The sequence below is a fragment of the Nuphar pumila genome, chromosome 2 (assembly GCF_984573655.1).
Source record: "Nuphar pumila chromosome 2, dmNupPumi1.hap1.1, whole genome shotgun sequence".
In the NCBI taxonomy this organism is placed as follows: Eukaryota; Viridiplantae; Streptophyta; class Magnoliopsida; order Nymphaeales; family Nymphaeaceae; genus Nuphar; species Nuphar pumila.
This window is the reverse complement of record NC_143250.1, coordinates 1050540-1065282: the sequence shown is the minus strand read 5'-3', so window position 1 is coordinate 1065282 and position 14743 is coordinate 1050540. Positions and strand designations below refer to the sequence as shown.

General features: G+C 40.1%; 1 protein-coding gene across 1 annotated transcript; it reads right to left on the bottom strand.

Annotated features, from left to right (window-relative positions):
* Window positions 1-341: 341 nt before the first annotated feature.
* On the bottom strand, window positions 342-2989 carry LOC149844383 (uncharacterized). The gene is made up of 3 exons (XM_089997195.1): window positions 2886-2989; window positions 1599-2538; window positions 342-589 (listed from the first exon to the last, which is right to left on the bottom strand). Exons 2-3 carry the CDS (start codon window positions 2450-2452, stop codon window positions 433-435), a joined length of 1011 nt encoding a protein of 336 aa, XP_089853321.1. The 5' UTR covers window positions 2453-2538; window positions 2886-2989; the 3' UTR covers window positions 342-432.
* Window positions 2990-14743: the final 11754 nt, after the last annotated feature.

Below are 14743 nucleotides of genomic sequence, written 5' to 3'. Positions count from 1 at the left end.
ATGAAACAAGCAGGCCCTCAAGAAGAAAATATTTCACCTCCCTACTTGTTGGATAAGTAACGAGAGAGAGAGAGAGAGAGGGAGAGAGTAGTGTTTACATAAAAACAAAGGCTTTTTGACTTGCAATTGCAATACTCATTAAATTCAAAACAAAGGCTTTTTGACTTGCAGTTGCAATACTCATTAAATTCTCAAGAATCTGCAACAAGAATAGTAAGGGAACATCGCGCTCTCCTTTCTCCATTTTGGAAATGCCAAATCAGCACACCAAGTCTCACCAAACACCACAACATGAGCCTCTGAGAAGCATGAATAAGCATGAGGACCCATACAGGTGTCAATTTTTCCTATCAAGAACTTGTATATGAATGTGAATCACAGATTAAGTAAATGAGCCTATCAGAAACTCCATGGAAGCATACGGTGAGAATGTCAGCAACAGCGTGGGCGGCAGTACACACAAGAAAACCAACCGGTTTGTTGGTCTGCAGCAGCAGGAGGCTGTTCTGTGGGCTCTTTCTCCACCTTGATTGAGCCACTCTTTTCTTTATCCAACTTGATTGAAGCACTTTTTTCTTCTGTTGTTAATCTGTACATTCCGATAAAAGAAGTATGAGCTGGATTAGTCAAGTTAACCTTTGCCTACTTTTTCAATGAGCACCAAATCTTATATTTAGGCAAGCTCAATGTCCTAGCCTGGGATGATAAATTCACTCAAACAATCACAATTGGGAGTCCTGGGGAATACAAGGAAATAATCTTTGATAAATACACAGGAGAGTATTGACCAGGGAAACCGATCAAATCACCCTAGTCTGATACTTGGACATATTCAAATTTCAAGGCTTCAACCAATGGATTGCTGGGTAACCGAAGATGACTTGGGTATATTTCCTTGGCCCCCAATGTGAATTGGAATCTCACAATTGTGAGATTATGACACGAGACAATTTGCCCACCAGCTTGAAAACTTGCGTAAATTTTGCAGTGTGGAAATTATTCACAAGGTAATATAGACACCGATTTGTAAACGTGTGTAAATTGGTTGTTTGTAAATGACTCAAATTTGATTCATTTACACACATCTTGTGTGCCTTCATTTCACATGGGAAATCCTGTGAATTGGAATCACATTCTCATTTGCACATTCTGATTCATTCACACAAGAAAAGTGCAAGCAAATGTGCCCTTGAATGCATAGAGAATCTGACAATTTAATTAGCGACTTGGGGTTCAACTTTGGCCTTACATGAATGACTTGACCTCCATAATCAAAAGCGCTTGAAAACTCTGCTCCATTCATACAGTTTTATGAAACAAATATCTGACTAGCTTTCGGCATGGGAAACTACTCATGATTCTATCCGTTCAACTAGGAACTTGGGACTCCAATTCTCTTCCAACCAACGAGTTGGAAATCAATTATGAAGATGAACCCAAATTGAGACTTCAAAGTTCAAACTCAGAAGGGTCAATCTGGGACTCGGAACAATCCATTCTTCAGCAACACTTGAGACATGAAACTCTTAAACCACCGCATTGAGATGGAGATAAACAGCCAACACTGAGAGAGAGAGAGAGAGAGAGAGAGAGCATACATTGGAAAGGCGAATGACTTTGTGCTAGCATTGCTACTATCAGAAGGGCGAGGACTCACGGCTTTTGGAGAAAATGAAGAGCATTGTGCCTTCCCTTCCTCGCCACCGTCGGCATTCTGATGCTGCTGCTGTCTTGGCATAATCACCTCCTTACGTGATTTTTCCACACTGCTCGAAGCATCACCTCTATCACCATGAACTCCTAGTCCTTGATCCTCTAATTCTAAGCTCCCTGCATAATCTAAACCACCCATTTCCGGGATAAGATTTCCGTTCTCCGGAAATGCACCCAATTCTCCAGACTTGAGAACATGGTCTCTTGAGAAACTTGAATTCCCTCCCATGTGAATACTGAACAGGGACTCATTGGACGCCACACTCCATTCCATGGGAGCCTGAGATTTGGTCCTTGCGAAAACAGAGGATGGGATTCGATAATTGTCGATGTCCGTCTCGGTCATCATCTGAACCGGCGGCGATTGCTTCGGCAAGTCACCGGAATTCTCCGCCGATTTGTTCTCTGAATCATACATGAGTACTGGTGATGCCCCCAGTTCCAGTTCCAAATCACTCTGTTTCTCTTCTCTGAACCCGGATGGTGATCTCAAGATTTCTCCCAAGTCGTCGTCTTTTGGAGGCAAAAGAGGAGATCGTCTGTCTCCAGACGCCTCGCCCAGTTGGCTTGGCTCTAGTTGGAAGAAATCGTCGCTTTCAGACGAACTTCTTGAAGAGGAAGAAGAAGGAGACTCATCCTTCGGCCTGGAACTCTCGGCCTTCCTCTTTGGTTTCTTGTCTAAGCTCAAAAGGACCTGTTCCTCGTTTGCACCAGAGTTCTTTAACACTTTCACCACCATTAACGTCTTCCATCAATGGCGATGCCCCAATTTGAAAGTTCCCCTTCCAACCAAAGTTTCAAGCATCGTGAAGAATGAGGTATCCTCTGTTCAAAACATACGTGACAAAAAGATCAACTTTCAGTCCCTTTGGAAGAAAGAAGAATTCTCAAACATATTAATCAGAAAAACCAAAAACTTGAGAATTACAACTTGTTACCTACTCATTTATCAAATGAGAGAGAAATCTGTATGGAAGATTTTCATATTCACATCACAGACATCAGAAAAAAGGGAGAAATTTTCCATATTTGTTAAGGAAGATGTCCGCAAAGAGGAAAGAAAATACCAACCAGAAAAGCATTCTACAAAGAATAAAACTGATCGGACAAATGGGGCATGGGTTGGTGGGGACTCTTCAAGATTAGAATTTGGTAGAGGTTTTACACCTTACCCTTCTTCTCGGCCCTTTCCTACGGTTATGGCTAACCACGTTATCTCCGTTTCTCTCTCCGCAATATCACACCTTCAACGAGACCCCCCCTTCCCGCGGCTTTCTTACACCCGTTCGCTGGCATTGCTTTGTTACTTATTATAGGATTTTTTTTTATCCCGGTTTTCCATGACAAGGAAAAGCTTTGTTTGTTTTGTTACCTATCAGACTTAAACCTCCTCCTCTCCACAAAGAATGAGAACATGGACACCACACCCATCTCAAGAAATGTCAAGATGGATGGCTGCCGCATACCCACCATGCAGATACGTGCATATGATGTGAACTCAATAGAAATTGGCATGGAAGCTTTGTGGTAGTTAGAAAGAAGAGGAAAATAAAAAGAAAATGAACTTTGGGTAATAACCAAACTGGCATCTATGTTTTTCTCAATTTTAAAAGCACACCTAAATTTTCTTAGTTAACTATAACTCTTAAGCCTTAAACTAGGGATGCAGATGAGTCGAGCTCGAGCTGAGCTTGGCATGTTCAAGCTCAAGCTCAAGCTCAAGCTCAGCTCACCCAAGTAAACTGGTGTAAAAGCTCAGCTGGAAGCTGAACCACTGGGGGGTTCAGGTGTGATTCAGGCTCAGCAGAGAGAGAAAAAGAAAAAGATTGAATGTTTTACCTCTCGATTTTCTTGGAGATGAGATGAAAGAGCTCGTGCAGCACCTTGACCATCCATTTCTCCCCCAAATCACTCTTGGGGTGCAAATGGGAAGCGTCCCTAAATATAGGGCAGTTTCTGCCATTCGTCCACCCACCTCTTGACCTTCTTCTCCATATTATAACCCTTAGACAAGTGCATAGGGAACGCCAGCACCATCACTTTTCCTGTATCCTTCTTCCCCATTAGCTTTCTTGGCATTCTTCTCCATCACGGAGACAGCCAGCTCCTTGTTCCAGCACACCAGGTCGAGCCTCGGGTGGTGACCCATGTTGACGACCTCGAAGTAGTCAGGATAATAGAATACCAATTTGCGACCCTAGTCGTCCGGCAGTCCCAGATCCCACCTCAACTCATCGATCACTAAAAGGGGGAGCATCTTCTCCCTTGTCATCATCAGCAGCTTCAGCAATCGATCTGCCGAACCGGGCTGATTGCCCTCGAATAGCTTAAGCTCCTCCTCGTCTAGTTTCAGCACCTCCTATGCCAATTGGACAAAGGGGCATTTGGAGGAGGAACCAGAGTACTCATTGAAGATGGATGGGCAGCTCCTGATGAACTTGATTACTCTAGTGGGCAACCCCAGCATCGGAGAGAGAGAGAGAGAGATGGGTAATTTTTTTATTTAAATGATTCTATCGGCTTTTTCTCATACTCAAAAATTTATTTGTTTCTCAACCACCATCACCATCACTGTTTTTTTGCATGAATTTTTGTGACATTGCCATATCTACGGTAACTATTCTTTGGGCATACATGGTTAGCCCAACCTAAATGTTTGACGAGAAACTGAGGGGGTCAAGCTTGCTCTAGACACTCCTCTCTTTCCTCAAAGTATGGGAAGCTTTGAGAAAATCACTTTTAAAATATGAGAAATACGATTCCTTTTAGTGGAAAGTTTGCTTCCTCTTCCTTTCATAGTCTTATCCTGGTTCATGCTACTTTTTAACACTCGCTCTCTCGATTCTGCTTTACGCATTGCTTCTCATATCCATTTTACGCATAGATGTAAACTGTTTGGATTCAGGTCGGATCTAGGCATTATTAAGTACGACTTAATCCGGTTTGGCTTAATAGGATTCAAATTTGGATTCCGATGAAAAAAGATAAAACCAAACTCGAATCCAACTGGCTTAAAACCTGGTATTTACACGTAATCAGGTTTGATTTTTAGTCAAATTCGGGTTTGAGTTTGAATGCAAATCTTAATACCAAACAAGGATACTATTGTTAATCCAATCCAGATTTGGCAAACAACATCACCTAATAGACCTAGATTCGGATCAGGTATCGAGTTGCACCCAAACCGTTCACATCTTTAATTACACATCCACAGGGGCCTGAACGGACCCCCTTTGCAGACTTATGGATGCAAGTTGATTTGATCAATTCGGACCTCATAGATGAATCAGCATGTTCAATTTATTAACAAGAAACGACCTTTGATTTGGTTAACTTCAAAAACTGATTTTGCAAAGGTTAATGAAAAGACAGGGATCTATTTGCAAAACGGCATAAGGGAGGAACTATTTTGTAAATCGGCTATAAGACTGGGATCAATTTGCAAAAAAATCTTATCTTGTATTATACTGTATAATGTAAAATATTCCTAAAATATATTTATTACTACATAACCAATGCCTGCTGTTTGGGTTCAGCTCGACGAGTGGGAGCAGGCTATTTACAAACCCGAACCGTGCCACGTCTCGTTTTCCACCTGGATCCTATTGCAATGTTTTTTTTTTTTAAAGGCAAGCTGAGGTTAGGCATAACCCCTATCAGTTATATTATTCAACGTACCACTAAGGTTTGAACCTGCAACGTCCCACCACAAGGAAACGCTCACTGATAGCTCCTACCAGCCACGCGGATCCTATTGCAATGTTGACAACAATGATCAGGAGTTCAACATATAACTATTATTTAATTAAGCATTGCAGTTTTGGGCATATATAACTGCCCTGTCATATGCCTCACCCGCCCAGATCTCACCCAATTGGTAGCGGGCTTGAGGAGAAAGTTATGATCCTTTGGTGACAGGTTGGACTCTCATTGAAGGGCTTGGGTGCTGGTGACCCCACCTGAAGATTACCTGCACAAACAAACTGCCCTGTCATATGCCATTTCATGTGTTCAATGAAGAAATGTCCAAATGTGAGACCCGTGAACACCACATTTTTGGGGGATTGGTCTTTACTGGCTCTATCATGATAAGAGTTGAACACCTGGGTGGGAAGGTTAACATTTTCAAAACATAAACTTGGATCCAGTTCTGCAGACCTCTGGATGTGATATGTGGTTACCAGATCTAGATAAGCATAAGAACTTTGAATCCAAGAGTTCTGAGATTTTTTTTAATTAGGTTGGGTTTGGAAAATCCTTGCTGGTGTCAGCCAGTTTCTAGTTAGTGTAACGCCTCAAAATTCAAGACTTGTAACTTTTTATAAAAAGTTTGAAAGCTTTGTAATTATTCGTTTATCAGAATTTGAAATAAAGGTTTAGCGGAAAATCATGTTTGAAATAGCAAGTCCTTAGACTTTGAGCACATTACAGCGCAAACTTTCTCACAAACAAATTTACAACTCAATATATTTATTAAAATAAGAAGAAACAGAATTTTGGTAATACAGTTTTAATAATTAATAGTTTAATAAAAAAAATATTTTCAAAGTAACTTTATATCAAATTTTACCAAAATGTCTTTAGAAGTGAAATGTCAGGAAAAGAGTCACATCTTGATTTCATCACGTCATTGTGTCATCACAAATCCGAAACACCACATGCCCATAAAATGAATCAGTTTCGTGAAAAATCAGTACGGATGCAAAAGACAAGAATAAACAAAAATTATAATAAGTAAGATAATTACTGAACTAAACAGGAGAATAACAAAGCTAACCATACATATTGTTGAGTATTGCAAGCAAAACTCAAATAAAACAAGTAGCTAAATCCAAGAGTAATAACGAACAAAGTGCTAAACAGGCAAAATAAGCAACTATAGCAGTCCAACTGATTCTACAGGTAGAGAGTAACTAACTCCACTAAGCAATCAAACATAGTAAACAGAGTAACTGAATAAGATAAGCATTCATAACAGAGCTCACAATACATACAATTACCATTGAATTCTTTAGTCCATCGACAAATAACTACATAAATCATAAGGTGCAAATCATTACACAGTAAGCAGTTTATAAGTTATACGCGATATACAATCACACGACAACAGTTATATCATAAGATGTAAGCAACTTATAAGATAAGTAGCTACATTAGTACTAATTATAAATTGTTCATAGATTATGAGCTATAAGCAGTCAGATCAATCATAAGATGTTTATATCAACAAGTGCTACATTACAACAAGCACGAATAGTTCAACGAATAATATACTGAACTATCGAGCAAAAAAGCAAGTCATGTCACAGCACGCACATCTCATAATAATGTAAGTAGATTATATTTTGTTCTGATTATTAGCTGGTCATTGTGAGTACGCACAAGGCATGAAACGTAGAAACAACCGAGATCGATCAGGGGTTTATTATGCTATGTATTTTATAATACCTTGAATGACTTACTAAGTCTGCTCCTAAGGGGACGGTCAGTGATCAAGAGAGTAAATTCTCAAAGGCCACTTGTTCACATGATGCATCCAACACTTGCAGAAGTGTTACCTAACTTTTGTAGCCCTTTTTCGCTAACTCCGATTACTGAGGAAACCACGTCTTTTGCCCGTAATAGCTATGAATGACCTATTCATCAGAGTTTTTGTATCATCTATCATCTCTCTTGATGAACTATTTCGAACGAACACGACGGGGGTTTCTTAACCACCATCTCATTCTCCATGCTCTGATCCATTAGACTCACTCAAGCATCTTGCTTCTGAAGGCGCGTAGTCATCATTTAGTGAATTTCAATAGTTGTGTCATATCGCATGTATTGAGGTTCCATCGACCTCACCAACATTTAATCGTAGTGCAACGTAACATCCCGCCTGAGGATGAAACTATGATAGTATAAGCCAAAAATCCATGCTTGCAGGCTCGAGAAATCTGAAGTTCACATAGAAAAACACTTTCTCGAGATCAAGGCGTTGATACCTAATTTTTTATTTTATCGAAAAGTGTGAACCTTAGTACGTGTTCACTCATACATTGCAAAGTTTTGCCCTGAAAGCAATCACAAGAGGCAAAACTTTGCATCTTGTACGATAAAACCTAAAAGCAGTCAACACAAGGGTGTAATAGCAATACATAACAAAAGCAAGTAGTAAAACGGTATATAAATGCAGGAGCATAAATATAAGCAAGAAAGACAGAAAATAAAGCCTAGGCGCATAAAGCGTGGCGACAACATGAAAGTAAAGTGTAGAGAAGTAAAACAAGAAAGAAGAGGCCTAAGCACATAAAGCGTGGGGCAACGAAAAGTACATAAAATAAAAGACAGAAAGTAAAAAGTCATGGCGCATAAAGCGCGGGGTAACAGAAAGAAAAATACAGAAAGGTAAAAAGATAGAAAGTACAAGCCTAGGCACATAAAGCACGATAACAACAGAAAAAAAAGTACCAAAATAAAAAACAAAAAGTAGAATCCTAGGCACATATAGCGCGGAGACAACAACAAAGTAAAGTGCAAGAAAAGTAAAAAGGACAAGGATCGCGAAACCGCGTCCTTGAGTTAAAAGATATACATATATATTTTTATACGTATACATATATAATTGTCTCTTTCTTTCTATTTTTAATTATCTTTTCTTATTTTAGCATTTATCCATTCATTATCCTTTTATACAACATTCTCCTACCTTGAGGGGTTACAGGTTCTCGTACGCCTACGGGCGTAGGTGCGGATGGGCTCAAGCCACGGAGAGCGAGTCGGCTCCGTCATGCAACCTGTGAGCGTAAAAGTGTTAGCATAAACATAACTTGAAAAATGAAGAAGATCGATAAAACCCGCAGTGACCGGGCCCCAGATCAGTTACTGCGAAGGCAGGCAGGGGGTTCTGCTCCCTTCCTGCAGGCTGTAGAGGCAGAGGCCATCATTCCAACAAACAAGCAGCATAGGCAAGGGCTTCCCCTGCTAGACAAGAAACGACAGAGGCAGAGAGCAGGGCCCTCTGCCTGCCAGAACAATCGAGGCAGGTAGCCCCTGCCTGACATAAAGTGGCAGAAACCATCAATCAAACTATAACAAATTTAACGAGTCATTCACAGCTACACAGTCTGAATAAGTTCATATTTATAAATGCATAGCTTAATCTTGAGACAAGCATATGACTATCGGCATGATCAACCAGGTAGCATCCCTCACAACATCGCAGCACTGGCCTGAAGGCCGCGCAACTACGAAGTGTCAACCATCGATTTTGACATTGAAAATGTCAGTGCAGGAAGGAGAGTTGTTTTGACTCTCCACCTGAGCCAACACATATCGAACATCCGAAAGCCCACATAGCGACAAGGGAACCAACAATCTGCACTGTGGTCTGACAAACCTCATGACCAAGCCCTCTATCAAGATACACAATGAACCTTGCAGTTGGGCTGGTAGCAATGAGTAGGGACCCGATTCTGCTGTGGCAAAGAGAAAGCGAACATAGAGACCCGAAAAGCACCAGTCGTGCACAAAGACATGTGCATGATGGATATGTTGAGAAGTCAGGCACTCAAAGCACCTCGTGGCAAACTAGCACACCTCACAGCCACGACGACGCCGGGCATAAAAGCCAACGCCACTCATACGTCAATTCTTGCATAGCATGCTTGAGGCCCCACACGCAAGCCGACACAACGGTCGAACGAGTTAGCAAGCAAGCCAGGGGCAACAGACACGTTGAATGCGAGAGAGGGAGAGCAGAGAGGGGCTCGACCTCTCACCTGGAGCTACGAAACACTGGGAGGGGCTCGACCTCTCCCCTGTGTTTAGAGGAGAGACAGAGAGGTGCTCGGCCCCTCCCCTGCAACCAGGTGATGCAATGAGGGGGCTCAACCCCTCCCTTGCAAACAGAGGGACCAAGGAGGGGCTCGGCCCCTCCCCTGTGAAATCGGGACAACAGGGATAGGGGTGAGGGTTTACCTGAGGGGAGTCACCGGCGTGCAGCTCCAGCGAGCTGAGGAAGAGCACAGACGTCGGGTGCAGACGTTAGGTGGCCGAAACATGAGGGCTTGGGCAAGAAGCAAAGAGCGGGAGAGGTAGGAAGGGAGAGAGTGGCGATGGAGGGTCACTGACAGGAGGTCACCGATGATCGATGGTCGCCAATGAAAATGGGAGCGAGAGACGGAGAAGAGAGAGAAAGAGGCGGGGGGTTTATCCCTCGCCAGCACAACCTGCGTCTTTTAAAGATGCAGGCTCTCGATCTTTCGAGAAGCTGGTTCTGGGTCCGGGTCGGGCTCAGATCTGGGTCCAACACGGCGGACCAACATCGGCACGTGTCCAACACAATTTTTTTTAAGTGGGCTTTAGAGTTAGGGTTATTAATATATCGAGTTTGTTTGGATACCCGACATGACCTGAACTCAAAAGCTCAGGTTTGGGCATGAAATCTCTTGACCCGAAAATTATTTGGATTGAACAAACCTGAACTGAGAAACGTGTTGGTCGAGTTTGGGATGTAATTTTGCTTGGATATCCGACTCTACCCGACAGACCAAAGTATTTTATGGTTTAAATATACATTTTAAACAACAAATTATATGGGTCAGGTTTGGGATTCTTTTTTCGTGACCTGACATAATCTGAATTAGGTTGCCCAAGTGGTAGCAGACTTGGGGAGAAGGTGCTGACCCCATCGTCCCAGGTTAGACTCTCACCAAGTGTGCAGGTATCTTTCATTGGTGGGCTTGGGTGACGGTGACCCCGCCCAGCCTAAAAAAGACATAATCTGAGTCGGCTACCTGCACCCTACCAGTTGCAACAAATATATATATATATATATATATATATATATATATATATATATATATATATATATATATATATATATATATATATATATATATGAGAAAAAGTGGAGATGTCTCTTCTGATAACAGTAATACCCAAATCTGAATCCGATTAGTCAGATTCAGTAGCCAAATCTGGATCCGATTAAAAATTGGATTCAGGTTCGTTATTGAGTTTTTCATTGAAACCCTATCCGAATCTGATTAAAATCTGAATCCAACTAAAACCCAAACTTGATTAAGTGTAAATATCAGGTTTTATGCTATTCGGATCCGGATTCGGTTTTAACTTGTTTCATCGGATTCTGAATCCGAATTCAAATCTGATTAGGTCAGATCTGATTCAGTTTTATCTTTTTACATCCAAATCCGACCCCTTGACATCCCGATAAGCATCGGTTAGACTAAAGCATATCATGAACCTAAACCTTTTAAAGCCCACTAGCAATCATCATTGACTCATTGTTGCCAGGTTCTGTAAGTAGGGTGCAAATCAGTCGGAGTTCCAAGTCTTCCTACTCAGCTAATATATATAGGATTGGCTTGTTTCATTTTCACAAAAAGTAGCCCCTACCAGATTACCGAAGCCCTTGTGAGAAAGGCACTCTACATTTTAACTACAACTAAGCTGTCTAACATAACCTCTCATATATCACCTCCATATATATATATATATATATATATATAGAGAGAGAGAGAGAGAGAGAGAGAGAGAGTAATCAACTTTCTTTTTTGTTTTTATGATCAAGTTGGCGGACTTTCCAGTAGACAAGCCTTACAGGTGGCTATACGATCGACCACGCTAGTGGGGTGGGGGCCTTGACTACTAGATGGACAATCAAAGTTAGATTCTTCTATGCGCAAGCAAACACGTAGCATAAGCCCCAGGAGCAGGGTCCTAGCCTTCGGGTTTTAAGCCAGTACGACCTATTGATGCATAAACAAGATTGATAAAAATATAGAGAGAGAAGAGAGGAAAATCTGTAAGGTCAACAGGTTTTCCTCAAAGGAGCATCATGTATGTAAAAAAGACAGGCATTAGCGGCAGTTTTTGAGCACCGCCCTAGGCGGAAAAAAGAACTTTCAGTGGTGAGAGCGACCACTGCTAAAAGGCCTTTTCAATATTGATGCACGCGATCAACGACACGTGCACGTCCGACGTATGCGTTTGATGATATATACGGGTTTACTTTCTCTCTCTCACTATGTATATATATAAACTGATCGTTTTTTCACGAGAAAAGACAGAGTAAATGTAAAGCGCTTTACCAACGGGAGCTGCGCTTGTCTGGTAGGAGCAGCTAGTGCACGTCACTTTGTGTTGGGATGTTGAGGGCAACTCAATTGAGGCATACACTACTGGAACATGAGTCAGATTGCAGGGTACGACAGGCCATCGAAACTATGGATACCACAAGATAAACAAACTAGGAAAAGCAAGTTGAATATAAAAATATACTATTATGATTCCAAATTTCATTTAGCAATTTTAAATAACATTATATTAATCATTAGTGCCTGGATTTTGAGACCACGTGAAGCGTAAGGTTTGGAACTTAAATGAGCTTGCTTCACTTGATAAAAACTTGAGACTGCTACTCTTATTATTATACAAGAATATCCAAAAGCTTTTTTACATTTTTTTGTACAGCTATTATGGTCATTTGGATGTCTGAAATCTGGTGTGAAGACATTATATATTTGAGGATAACTTAGAAGACCAAATACCTCTAAAAAACCAAAAAATGTGAAACAAATGCCATGTGGAAGGTAGGGCTGAGAAACAAGCCAATCCCGCCAGTGGCTTGGCTTACATTCAAGCTCGTAAAATACGTTCAAACCTTTACTGCCTGTCTGGCGGCCAAGACCCTACCCCCACTACGCCAACCCCCCTTGGGGCTATTGTTTCTAGCTAGCTTTGAAACAATTTGTTTTGTTGCAATCATATTAGTTCGAGATCTGAAACAATGCTTTTTTTTTTCTGTAAAAAAGTTCAAAACCCAATGTTACAGTTGTATAACTGGTGGGGTCTACCTAATTACCCCAACTTGGCTATTAAAAAAACATTATATATTTAACTGATCTCTTTTATATAGAATGTCACAATAGCAACCACTTCAAACAAGCTGCTATTTTCAAGCAGCCAATGATAATTTTTTTAATATTTATTTTTCTTTTCTGAGTTCTCCATACAAGAGCAGTTACCGCAACCTCTCTCTCTCTCTCTCTCTCTAAACTGTTCCCCCCAACTAGGGACGTGATCCTCTCTCTCTCTCTCTAAACTGTTTCTCCTAACTTGGGGTATGATCCTCTCTCTCTCTCTCTCTCTCTTTGCGTGTCGGGGGCTTATTACAAAATTTCATGAGAATTTCAAAATAACATTGGAACCCAACAAAACCTATATGTAAATTTTAAAAAGTTTCTAAAGCATATTATTTTGGCACACGAATGCCCCTCTTCCATCTTTAAGAAGTAATAAGAAACCTATTACCTCTCTCTTCTCATAGCCTATACGGGAAACCTTTTCACTGGTTGAATCTCAGAGTATTGCTTTTGGCTGTTTACAGTCACGGTTTGAGGTGATGCTCAAATTGGGATTTGGCATTTTTCTTTTTATATGGTATTTAGTGCATGTATGATGGAGCGAATCAGTTTTTCGTTTATGTCCTGTTAAGGGTGATTAATTCTTTTATAATGCTAAAAATAGTTTATATTTTTTGGATCATCTTTTGTTAATTAGTTTTTAGATTTTAGTGCATTGCATTTTGTTGTTTAACTGCATGGCACATGGTATGATTCATTGATTCCCGTGGGATCAGTGGGAGTATATCCTTTTTATACTTATTATTTCTTTAAGTATGAAACTTGGTGTTACAAGTATCAACTCGGGTTTTTGATCTTTTTGTTATCTGAACTGCATATGAGAAAAATAAGGTTGGGATTTATGAATTTAACGGTTAACTGTCATTTTTGTTTCAATATATCTTTTGATGCTATAGTTGTATTTGCAGACTGATTCTACTTGGTGCACACATCCACGAAATATATGTATTTCTTGTTCGGCACTTTGATGGCATAGATTTTTCTGTGTAAACGTTTCTTTTTTCTATTTTTCTTGCTTTTTGAGCCTTTGTTATGACCGCAACATGCAAAAAAAGATCAAACATTAGCTTAGCTTTAATGTGTTTTCACTTTATTTTCACATTCAGTAGTGAAATTTTGATTGTGATTTTTTTTTCTGATTTCTTTGGTCCCTGTATTGCATGATGATACTATTACAAAGTTCTACAATATATGAGACCACTGCTAATACCTTTTCTTCTATCTTATATGATTTACCGGGTGTTTCTCCTTAATTACTTCTCTTGTTTGATCATTTATTGGGTGTTCTCCTTAATTGCAGTTGTCTGTGCATATGTTGGCATGAATGGTTTCTATACTTAAAGTTTATCACTTTTTTCTAAAAAAGTTTGCCTAAAAATCTCTTCTTAATCACAAATATCAGGCAGTTTTTTGAAAAATCTCACTATTTTATGATGAAAATTTTGAAACCAAAATAATCTAAAAAACATAGGTTCAAAATATCATCTACTTTGAAAATACTTCATTTTTTATCATGATATTGTGAGAATGTTAATGAACTATTTATCTTTTTTTAGAGATTTTTATATTTTTAATGTTGTATACTTTTATGTATTTTTAAAATTTAAATAACACATACTTTACAAGATTTTATTGAGAAAAGCAAATTTGTTAATATATTGTGAGATTTTGCTTTGCCAGGAAAATCTAGATAACTAGATGTGTGACTTCGTTTTTAATCTACGCTTTTACTGAGCATAACATATACTAATTTATTTTTAATTTCCTTAAATTTTACACGTATTAAATTTAGTTTTGGATGTCATTCTTAATATATTTTTAGTGTTTTTCTTTAAGCGCAAAGACCTAACATAACTGGCTCAACCTGCCATACTTATGGTCGCTGTCTTGTCAGTGTAAAACTCTAAGGGCTTACCCCTTGACCCCAAGAAGTAGCCAAGCTTCTGCTTACGCAGAGGGGTGACCGCCCATGGGATTTGAACCTAGGCTGCCCATCAAACGGCCTAGGCCCCATCCCACTAAGCCAAACCTTTGGATTAGTATGGCCCATGGGATTTGAACCTGGGCTGCCCATCAAACGGCCTAGGCCCCATCTCGTG